Source organism: Neovison vison, chromosome 4, assembly GCF_020171115.1.
Source record: "Neovison vison isolate M4711 chromosome 4, ASM_NN_V1, whole genome shotgun sequence".
NCBI lineage: Eukaryota > Metazoa > Chordata > Mammalia > Carnivora > Mustelidae > Neogale > Neogale vison.
Window position 1 is genome coordinate 25,911,611 of NC_058094.1, and position 12,740 is coordinate 25,924,350.

Below are 12,740 nucleotides of genomic sequence, written 5' to 3' on the forward strand. Positions count from 1 at the left end.
ACACAAAAGGGGAAAAAAAAAATGGTAGATCATGCCCAAACCACATTAAGTGGTTAACTATTTTCCTCTTGCAGAATGGTTAAAATATTCCTATGTATTTTTGCTACAATATCTAATTATACTTTGTAGATAGAAGTTCAAGATGCAATTTATTGAGAAGGCAAGTATATGAAAACATATCACTCACCTGCCTTAAAAAATATTAAGAAGCTTTCTAAGCAGGCCCTGATGATTATGCCTAATTTGTAGCTGTACTTCCAAAATTCAGTATTTTTTTCTTGTTAAGCATTTTAGGTGTCAAGACCATTTTGAATGTATCTTCATTCCATTTTATACTTTTATTATAAGTTACTTTTTTCATTTTTTAAGAATTATGTCCTACCATGGATAATCTTTTAAAAAGGTTTAGGTGATAGAAAAAGAAAACTCTAATTTGGCACCTTTAAACTCTATTTTTAAATTAGTATGAAACTTTAATAAGGTTAGGAATGTAGAGAAATATATGCCATGAAGTGCCTATGAGACATTTGGATATTCTCAACCATTTATTAAAGCTAGTTTTGTATGAATAAATGTTCTAAGCTATTAGTTAATTTTCAATTATTTCTAAATATAATTATTATTTTTAAGAAGTTGAAAATTGGCTAATCTCAAGTTTTACTTTAAAATAGCGAAAAATGTTACCAAAAATACAAAAACAACCCACTAAAGTCTAAAGCATGTATAGCTCATGACATTGAACATTTTATCATGTGGCTACTTTCTGGCAAGTGAGGTTAAGATAGACATTTACATAGAATAGTTATTTCAGAGTTTTATTTTTTAATCATTTTGTTTTAATTTTGGCTTTGATTTTAAATTTTCTTTCACTTGCTTATCTTAAAATAGAAATGTTTGATGTTTTTCCCAGAAATTATGAAGAGACATGGCACAGACTATTCGAAGCATACTTTTTGAGAAAAGTGTGGTTACACAGTTACCCATTCTGTCAAAATTTGTCACTTGCCAGGAATTCGTTGCTAATATTCATCTGTAGATAAATAACAAAGAAGATTGATTCAGTACAACATAAAGGTTTACTGCTTCGCCTCCCTCCCCCAAAATGTGTTACAGTGCAAATGTGGTATATTTGCGTGTGATATCTATTCATAGGTTGAGTGATACAAAGCAATCATCTGATCTGGTTACTTCACATTCTAGGGGCGTGTTTGTGTTTTGCCTCTTCATGTTGATTATCCTTAAGGTAATAGAAGGGAATATAATTTATTAAACTTATCAGAAAAAAATAAAATTTAAAAGAAAAAGTTAGCATCTAGTGCTACTGTGTCCCACAGGTTCTTCTACATTGGCCCACACTACCTCCACTGGTGAGTTAGAGGAGCATAACAGGACTTCCACTGGTGCTTTTGCTGTTGCTAGCACATCTGCAGATGTTACTGTATCCAGTGTTACAGCTGTCACCATCCATAGACTTTCCGTGGAACAGCGAGTGCAAGTTACGAATCTCAGAAATTCAGGTCTGGACCCCAACACGTCCAAGGATGGGCTCTCTCCTCATCAAGCAGATACACAAAGTACAAGGAGAAGACCAAGAAATGCTGAACAGATAGAAAGAACTAAAGAGCTTGCAGTTGTTACTCATAGAGGTATTGGATGTTATTTTACTTGTGCCCATTTAGTTATAGCAAAAGCTATATTTTCGTAATGATTCCAAGTAGAGAATGAGCTGAAAGAGAGCCAAACTGTAGGAAGCAAAAGAAAAACTTTAAAGTAGCTGAAAAATACAGATAGTAATAGCCAAAACCTGAATCATTTGAAAGCACAAAAAAAAAAAAAAGTGAAATGCAAATATTGGGTGGGAGTGGGGGTAAAAGTAGAAAGAAAAGAATGCATAAAAGGGATCATAAAAACAATTACTAAATATCTATTGCATATTACATGCCAGTTATGATGTTGAGGTAATTTGAAATAAAATAGCCAGTTTCTATTAATAAGTGTACATATTGACACATTGGTTATTTATCCTTTGTAGCAATTTTCAGCATTTGCATGAAATTTTTATGTTACACAGATGCTATTGAGCAATTAAGAAAATAGATAATTTGGACACAATGGAAGCATTCTATCTGGTGATTATTTTATGAAGTTTTCTCTTCTACATCTAAATTAACTACCTGAGCTATATGATTGTATTGAGATTTCTCATTTTGAAAAGGTAACAGCTATTCATTGAGATTATGGATCCAAATTTAAATATCCATTAACTTTATAATTTCTATAGTAAAAAGGCCAAATCATATGTTGGTAATTTTCCAGTTAATTAATGTTGTAAGCCTACCTTTTACAAAGTTAGGAAGTGTAGCAAGTGTATTTTTCTGTTTCTTGGTAGCAAGTTTCATTGAGCAGTTCATGAGAAAAAATCAGTGTAGTGTTAAAAATAAAGGGACTTCATTTATATTGAGATATGCTTCAGTGGAAATACTAATTAATTGAACATGTTTCAAGTACAAAATACCTACTCCAACTCTATTTCCAACTCATCATCATGTGTTCTCCAAAATGGTTATGTTTTATGTAGTGCGGTTAAGAATGGTTTATACAGAGCACGATGTAAGTGATGGAAAGCATCCTGTGCTCAGTATACGTGAAGGAGAAACACAAAGACATCTTTATTTAAGTTGGTTGAAATCATACAGAAATAGATCAGAAACTCATTTCCATCAAAATTCATACTGACAGTATTTTAGTTTTCTTTACTAATCATTTTAAAATGAATTCTAAACATATAGTAGTCTCCTTTAAAGAATTAAATCAATATCACCTTGCTTCTCTATTCACTTTCATACCATATTTCCACTGCTAAGAATATAGGAGTAATTATAAATTGATGATTTGCTTAATCAAGTAGACACTCTTTCTTAGTAGCAGGAAATTTAAAAATGTAAATGTTATTCTATTAAGGAAACTTTCCCTTCAGTTTTTTTCACTCTCTTTGGAAAATTGCATGAGCTAACACTGACGAACTCCTCTGTAATCCATTGAATAAAAGACATAAGTTTATTATATAAATCAAGAAATAATACAAATACTGCTGTAGTCAAAGTTTGCCACCAAGTGATCTGAGAAACTCTGGGGTTATAAATTAATATTTTATAGAACTAGGAAAAATAATTCATTTTGAAAAGAGAATAAATAGTAGAATAAATAAATAATACTATTCAATATTACTGAATAAAAAAGTGATTTAAAAATTACTCAATTTAAAATTTTGAACCACATTTAAATAAATTTAAAAAGCGTATTACTTCCTTGATAAATTCTGTCAGTACTCAAGTTTTCTCAATTGTCATAGTCTTCTCACTCTATTTTAGAGCTAATACATGTTTCATCCTTTTGCATATTCTTTCTAAAATAGTGTTTTTGGATATAATAGCCATTTGGTTGTGCCATCTACTTTTGAAGTAAATATTTCTTATTTATGTTTAAGTTATATGTATGTAAAACATTCTAAAAAATAGCATATTATTTTTTCAATGACTTATATTATGATACTTTTATCAAATTTCTATATGAATTAGACTTAGTCGTTCTGACTCTTCTTCAGTAATCTACTGTTTCAGTGATTTCAGATACCTAGTTATTACATTTGAGGCACAAATTTTTAACATTTTGAATTAAAAACTTTAGGTCAATGTTAGAAATAAAAGAGGTGTATCATCCCTGTGTCTATTAATGTTTTTGAAAACACTCAGTATTTAGCTATATTTTCAGACACAAAATAGACTTTGAAAACTTGACTGTTAACAGGGCCAAATTTCTAAATTAGAATCAGCTGACATCAAAGCATATTCTTTATAAAAATAATTCCAGCTCACCAGACATACCTGGAATGTCTACTGAGTACCAGGATGTGTTCTAGAAAATAAAGATAACAGATGACCCCCTCCTTCAAGAGATTGAGATAGAGTGAAGAAACAGAGAAATTAATCTGGTGGTACAAGAAAAATTTTGTAAAGCTCATCACTGATTAGATACTCAAAGAGTTACGGGGTATATGCTGACAGTGAGTCATTTAATTGACATATTGAATGAGTCAGTAAACATAATGCAAAACTAATTTCTTAGTTTTTCTCAAGGTATTTTAGAGAACAAAAATCAGTTTTTGTTCTCCTATTCCAAGGTCCACAATGTAGGCAGAATTGTCTTTAAAACCTGGTCCATATACACAATAGAATATTATTAATCACCCATCAGAAAGGATGAATACCCAACTTTTGCATCAACATGGATGGAAGTGGATTAGATTATGCTAAGTGAAATAAGTCAAGCAGTCATTTATCATATGGTCAATTATCATATGGTTTTACTTGACATAATTGACCTATGATATGACATATAATTGACATAAGTCAATTATGATATGACATAATTGACATATATGACATAAGATAATTGACACAAGTCAATTATCATATGGTCTTGCTTCTTTGTGGAACATAAGGAAGAGCATGGAGGCTATTAGGAGAAGGAAGGGAAAAAACCGTGAGAGACTATGGACTCTAGGAAACAAACTGAAGGTTTTAGAGCAGAGGGGGTTGGAGGGGTGGGTTAGCTCAGTGATGGGTATTAAGGAGGACACGTATTGCATGGTGCACTAGGTGTTACATGCAAATAATGAATCACGGTACACTGCCTCAAAAACTAATGATGTACTGTATCGTGACTAACATAATATAATATAAAAATAAATAAATAAAACCTGATCACATCACACCACTGCATTAAAGCTTCCAATGGCTTCTCCATGATCTTAGGAATAAAGCCAAGATTTGATGATGATTCACAAGAAATTCCATGATCTGGCTTTTGTCCGTATCTCCAAATTCATCCTGTAGGACTCTCATAGTTACTCTATTTTTTTTGGCCAAACAGAAATTCTTATAATTGGCCAAACATAGCATGATCTTTTCTACTTGAAGCCGCTTTTATGAACTATTCTTCCATCCTTTCAACCAGATCATTCTAATTCCCTTTTGAAATTTTAGTTTAAATTATCAACTTCAGAAAAGTTAGTTTTCTCTCTTTTAACTCACCATTGTACTCTGTACTTCTCCTGCACTTGTAATCTCTAGCCCTATGGCTTGTCCTATAAAATTTTCCTCTCTGAGGAAGGGAGTGCGTAGTCTGGCTCATGCTGTATTCTCAGGGCTTAGAACAACTTCTGAACCATAGACATATTTAAATAATATTTGTTAAACTAATGGATTTATATTTATAATATGTCCACTAAAACATTCACTTAAATTTCTTAGAAGTCTTAAAATTATAATTTTCAATATATTCAAATATCTATGTATTTCAGTATTTTAATTCATAAAAAGCATCTTATTCTCATGAACCCACAATAGTATATTGCTTTTATATATTACCACTTCAAAATTCACAACATAAAACTAGATATAAGTGACTTGCTTATAGCCCTTATCCATTTATAAAATTGAAGGATATTTATAGTTAAACCCAAGAAAGCTATAAAGTTGATAAATTTCATATGAATAAATATTAATTTTATGCAATGAATATTATTTTGCTGAAAGTCATTACCATTTAAAGCATATATGTGATAGAGATTATGATAGCCTAGTTTCCTTTGAGGTGTTCAAGTCCATGCTATTTTATGCTATATGATAATTTAATTTTTCATAATTTTTCTTTAGTCACACTGCAATTTCATTTTTAAAAGATTTTATTTATTTATTTGACAGAGATTACAAGTAGGCATAGAGGCAGGCGGTGGGGGATGTAATTTCATTTTTATTTTGTGATATCTTGGGTTTTTTTTTTAAGATTTTATTTATTTATTTGACAGAGAGAGAGATCACAAGTAGGCAGAGAGGCAAGTAGAGAGAGAGGAGGAAGCAGACTCCCTGCCAAGCAGAGAGCCTGATGCGGGCCTTGATCTCAGGACCCTGAGATCATGGCCTGAGCAGAAGGCAGAGGCTTAACCCACTGAGCTACCCAGGTGCCCCTTGTGATATCTTTTGATCATTACTAGTTTCCAATTTATTCTCAATAATTTCAGGCAATTAAAGTACTTACAGTTTACATCAGTATCACTATAAACACAAAGGAGACATGGACACAGAAATTGCACATAGTCTTTGGTACTTGTGTGTTGTGGACTCAATCTATGTATTAACTTACTATAAATCAGCATAGCTAGATACTTTATTAATAATAGACACACCATTAATGAATAAGTAGAAAAAAACTTGAATGTTTATCAAAGATATCTCCAATTCTCTATAGAATACTATTCCAATTAATTTTCCTACTATACTATAGTTAAAACATCAGTTAATTTGGGATGCCTGGTGGCTCAGTTGGTTGAGCATCTGCTTTTGGCTCAGGTCATGATCTCAAGGTCATGGGATTGAGTTCTGTATCAGACTCTTTGCTCAGCGAGGAGCCTGCTTCTCCTTCCGCCTGCTGCTCCCCCTGTTTGTGCTCACTCCCAATCTCTCTCTCACACACACAAGTAAATAAATAATCCGTTAACTCAATTTCAATTATCTTCTTAAAATATTTTTTCCCTTTTTACTTATTCAGTAAAAGGAAACCATTTCCAATTTTCTCTATTTAAAAAAAAAGTCTCGACTTTGAAATAAAAAGTAAAAAAGAAAGAATACTAAAAAACAGTGTTGTATTAGATCTTCTTTAAACTGTGTACTAGCACACACCACAGTTTCCTGTGGTCATAGCATCCCATAGTCCTTAGAAGGAGAATCCAACTTTTATTGACTGGATTTTAGTCCACTTATGCCGCCTCCTATGTGTGAGCCCCTGTGCAGGTTACACGAACTATGAGAGTCTATTTCCATATGTGTAAAATAGTGTCATTGTATTACAGTAGGGTGTCTGTGAGGATTAAACATGGTATTAGGTGGAAGTGCTAAAAAATGTTAGGTATTTTTTCCCAGTGGAAAGTTAAAACCAAATTGCCCAGCATTGCTAGTTAGTTCTGGAACTAGGTTTGAGAACTAGGCTGAGTCTGTATAGCTCTCTGGTCTTGAGCAATTACTTCAACTCTAAAAGCTCAACTTCTTAGTAATGGAGAACACCTGCATTGTAGTTAGCTGTGTGGAAAAATACAGCACAGTTGTTTTCTTGTGTTCAACAAATACTAATTACTGTTACTTGTATTATTATTCATCAAATATGTTTTAACTCTTGCTGTGTGCATGACATTGTACTGGAGAGGAGAGGTATAAAAATGAAGAATGCAAGCTATGCCATCAGGAGGTCTGTATAATTTAAAAAAAAAATAGTAATTACAAATTTATTGTGAGAAACACTACCAGAACAGTATTTTTGAAATGCTATTGAAGAAAGGAGAGTGACTAACTACTTCTGAATGTAATAAGTTGAGGAAGGCTGCACAGAAGATATTAGAACTAGTTTTTGAAATAGGAATAAAAGTTTCAAACTAGTAAATTGGGTTTATCACAAGATGCATTGAAAATGGTTTGACTAGATACTTGTGCTGAATAAAAATATGAGGAGTCTATACCAAAATAAACACAAGAAATGTTCAACTCTATTGATAGGAGTTTACATTCACATAAATAATCTAAAAACAATTGATATTTTTAGTTTACAAAATGCCCAGATGTCTAAAATTAGATAATCTAATAATATCTAGTAATATTTAAATTTCACCCAAATACTTTTACCTTAACAATAAGTTCTTTTGAAGTTAATTATTAATATTTACTTAAACCACCTTTTTCAATAATCCCTAAACGCTATAGTTCAGTATAGTTCAGCCCTAAGATATTTAGGCTCAATTAAGATAGCAGGACCTATGTAATAACATAATTAAAACATTACAAGTAGAGTGTTCCTGTACTTCTAGAATTATATACTTGAGAATTATCTAGAATATTTCAAATTCATCTAATACAACATCGTTATTTTGTAAAGAAAATTGTGGCCCGGCAGAGAATGTAATGAAAAGCTAGTTTATATTGCTAGATCATTCTATCTTTCATTTATCCAGGATTTATAAGGGCCTAATATATTCGAAGCCTTGTATTAGATGTTATTAATGTTAAAGTAATATAGATGAGTGGCACAATGGTGTTTCTTTCTCAGGAAGTTTATAGTCATGCCATTTAAAAAATAATCATTAAGATGTGTTTCTCCACATAATTTAGTTTAACATTTTTTGTATTATGAAATATATCTTTTTTTTCAATATGTAGACAAGTTCTGTTAGCTGTTAATGAGTAGCATTGTTAGCTGCTATTTTCAAGTATAAAATGTGGATATATTCTTCTGAAGAGTTCCTATACATCAATATATAATTATAAACTCTCTTTTATTGCTTGTCTTAGTAGAATATTAACTTAGACGATTATAACATGTTGTGGAGTCAAATGTGTTATGAGCATTTTGTAGCCATAGTTGCTGTTTACTTCTTTTAATTTATTTTTTATTTATTTGCAGCATAACAGTATTCATTATTTTTGCACCACACCCAGTGCTCCATGCAATCTGTGCCCTCTATAATACCCACCACCTGGTACTCCAACCTCCCACCACCTGACATAGTGTAGTCAGTTTTTCCATAGTAGTCAATTTTTCCATAGTATGTTTAATAGTATTTTTAATCATACCAATAGGATCAAACAGAGCTTCAGTTTGATTTACTATAGGAAATTGCATTTAACTAAAATTGAATATGAGGTGGACTCCCCCCTTCTTTATGACAGCAACCTAAAAGGAAACCTATTTTAATCATTAGTTTTTGACTAGAACTCTTTTTATTTTTTTTTTCACCTTTAAGATAAGAGTGGTTAATTCAGCATAAAACTTCATTTTAGGTCAGCAGTTTTAATCTAAACAAAAGCAGTATTTTTTTTTTCATTTTTGTCATTAGCAATATTTTCTTCAAGTTAACTCACTTAGCACTTACATTGCTTAACAGAAAAGAGAAAACACTATCAGACAAGCTGAAATTTCTAGTTTAATGCAGATATTAAATTCTGATACGTAACAACTTTGTTCAAAAAGACCCTATAATATGACAAAAACTTTATTGTATTGAAGTGATAGATTTTGGGTGTCTACTATAGGCCTTCCACTAATAAGCTATCTGGCTACATGTAAAATTTTAAGTATTTTCAACAGCTTGTAAGCAACTAATACTGTTTCCAAAAATTCTATTAATAGTTTTATAGAGTATACACTTGTAAATCTAGAACATATTCTCTTTTTCAATCTTCAAAAGCAATAGCACAATAAAGAAGTTAATTTATGCATGATTACTTAAATATTTATGGATATTGATATTTGGCCATCAAGTATTAAGGTTTTTATTGAACATATTATCTCTTTGCCAAGTATGTGATGAATTCCAAAGAAGTAGAATATGGTCTTTATTTTTAAAGGAAAATTGGTAGGGATAAAACTGCAGAGAAATATTATCTGTCACATCTAAGAAAAAGAACTGCTACAGAGTCAATACAATATGTGAGTGGGGATGAGTTATAGCTATCTTCAAATGTGTGATGTGTTATTATTTATAAGAGAGATCAAAGGTGTTTGGCCATAGGTTGTAGAACTTTTATGGAACCATGGGGAGATAAAAAGTATTATAAAGAAGACTTCTAACATCAAGTTTTGTTCAAATACAGATTTTGTGTTTCAGGAATCAGTAAATTCCCAAATCACTAATAAGATATTCAAGCATAGCTTGATGGACAAATTAGATATTTAGAAAGCATTTAAGCATCAAAGAGTCTATCAGTAATATGATTGTTACTGCCCCTTCTAATCCTAAGTGTCTATAAATCTATCCAGATTTATATTAATTAAATGTATTTACCATCATCTTCTATTTCTTCTTGATGTTTGGATTGATGTGAACTTATTGTTATGGTTATCCCATTGTATAGCCAATGTTAAAATAGCCATAGATGTGGCCAGCACTAATATCAAGGAAGTTGAAGATTGGCTCTCTCCTTATTTTAATAGATGAGAACTCAGCCAAATAAACATTTCTTTTGGATATCAGTGCCTACCTATATACCTTAAATTCTAAAAACTCTCCATTTGAGGATCTAAGTCTAGCTTTTTAAGTTAGTGTCTAAGATGACAAAGTTGCTTTCTTCAGGATCTCCTTTTCTTTTTTGTTTTCTTTCCTCTTCTTCCTTCCTTCCTTTTTTGACTTTCTTTCTGGATTTTTCCCCTTCATCTCTTTCTCTCAGTCTGTTTCTTTTCTCAGTTATTTTCTTTCACAATCTTGGTTCCTCTCTGCCTCCCTCTTTCCTCCCTCCTTCTCTGTTTCCCTCCTTCCCTTCGCTTCCTTTCCCTTCCTTCCTTTTTCAACAAATATTTACTGAGTTACTTACACAGCAGACTCTTCCAGTTCTTGAGTAAGTGACATTGAACAAAAATGAGTAGACTCTGCTTCACTGAGTTTATATTCAATTGAGGAGAAAAAGACAATATGCAAATAAACAAAAAACAACGATGGTAGCAGGGATGGTGCAGAAAATTAAAACAGGCTGTGCAATATATGGGTGACTACCTTAGTTTAGAGAGCAGGAAAGGCTTCTTTGAGGAGGTAAAAGTTAAAGTGAGACCTGAACATCATGGAAGAAGACAGCCATGTTAAGATCGCAGGAGAAAGCGTATCACATAGAGAAAACAACAAGCTAGAAGGAGTTTGAATTTTGCTTGAGAAAAAGGCCAGTGTGCTGGAGTTCCGTGGCCAAGGAGGAGAGGGGTGGAGATGAGGTGGGAAACTGGTGGAAACCACAGATCATATAGGTTCTTAGGCTGAGGTAAAGAGTTTTATTTTAATCTAAATGAGACAGGAGCCACTGGTGGTCTTTAGCAGGGAAGTTATGTTATCTAATATAACTTTCTTTTTTTTTTTTAAAGATTTTATTTATTCATTTGACAGAGATGACAAGTAGGCAGAGAGACAGGCAGAGAGAGAGGGAGAAGCAGGCTCCCCGCTGAGCAGAGAGCCCGATGCAGGGCTCGATCCCAGGACCCTGGGATCATGACCTGAGCCGAAGGCAGAGGCTTTAACCCACTGAGCCACCCAGGCGCCCCCTAATATAACTTTCTTTAAGATGTTTTTCAACAGGAAATTAAATAAAAATTTTGAATAGGAGCAGACAGACAAATTAGTAATGTATACAGAGGTGGAAATAATAATTGATAGAGACTGAGAGTCCAAGTCTTAGACTGTGCTTCTCAATCTTCAATGTGAATACAAATCACCTAGCAGTCTTGTTCAAATGCAGATTGTGATTTGGTGGAATTGGGTGGGATCTAAGGTTCCGCACTTCTAACAAGACTACAGGTTATGTTGATACACTGAATAGCAAGAATTTACGTGAGGATGATTATCATGGGGGGAGAGCATTACTTGTCAAATACTACCTGCTCTCTCTCCACTCTCCAAGAGATCTTGTTCTTCACTTGAAATATTCCCAGTGCTGATAAACTATCTCATAAGTTATAGTAAAAGTTATATTTTAATTCTGTAGGAATTACTCTAGTGGTGGGAAATTCATGAGTAGAGGGGATATTTTAGGGTGATGGATTTCTTGGGTCAATTTTAATGACAATAGTTCTGTCAACTCCTAAGAATGACTAAGCTGATTATATTAGTTATGATTTCACTGGGAAGATCAATGAATGTATGGATAACTGTTGAAAGCATTTCCACATCAAATTTTAATTAATCTATTAACTTTTATGCTAAAATCTATAACTTGAAAGGATTTTTTAAAAATGTATTATCAAATAACAGAAAGAAAAAAATACGAAGATTAGTTTCCCTTTACTTACTATGTTTCAAATCTCTGGAGGGTTAATTTATAGATGAAGCAAACCAGTGAAAAGAAGGATACAAAATTTGATTATCAAATCAAATATTTTCATGATTGAATAATTAACCATTATATTCTGTTTAATAGAAATGGCAAGTTGCCTTTGTCTGCTTGAATTCCCAGGTCTTTCTTTATGAGACTAAGTGATGTATTGATTTTCATGCATGCATAACATAAGTAATAACAGAATAATTTATAACTTTTTGAAAATTATCTGGTTGCATATGATTCTTGTAAGATATTTTTATTATATTAATTATTGATTTTTTATGGAAAAACTTTGATATTGGTCAAATAGATATATATTTAATAGATAGGGAATTATTAACATTTAGATGAGTGTACTACATATAAATATTGACTATTGCATGTTTTATCAATATCTTGTCATTTTTTTGTTTTGTTTTTTTCATTGTTCTCTTGACTTTTTCCTAATTATATTACGTGGTGGAAAACTGTGTTCAGTGTCAATATTTGTAGCAATTTAAAAATCCATGTCTAGAAATGTACCGATTTATTATTTAAATACATAATTATTTATTGATTATCATCCTCACTTTCTATTCCATTACCACATTTCATCACATCTGTAAAATTGTCAAAACTATGCTATTCATACCAGTGAATATATTTTTATATTTCTAATTCTTTTATATTTTGGTGAATAAGTTGCTCTTAAGGGAGAAGGAAGAGAAAAAATAAAATGTTAGAATTTACTTCATAATAGGTTTATGTATTTTAAAAAGGTATTAGATAAAAATACCCTGAATGCCTGAGGACCTTTATCACAATATTAAGCAACGAACACATTTTTTTCACAACTGAGAA

At 31.9% G+C, this 12,740-nt stretch overlaps 1 protein-coding gene across 1 annotated transcript in view; it reads left to right on the plus strand.

Annotated features, from left to right (window-relative positions):
• CSMD3 (CUB and Sushi multiple domains 3) overlaps positions 1–12,740 on the plus strand; it is a 1,253,935-nt gene that overhangs the window by 498,492 nt on the left and 742,703 nt on the right. The window contains exon 7 of the mRNA XM_044245069.1: positions 1,335–1,646. Within this exon, the coding sequence (XP_044101004.1) occupies positions 1,335–1,646 (312 nt within the window). The remainder of the gene's footprint in view (positions 1–1,334; positions 1,647–12,740) is intronic.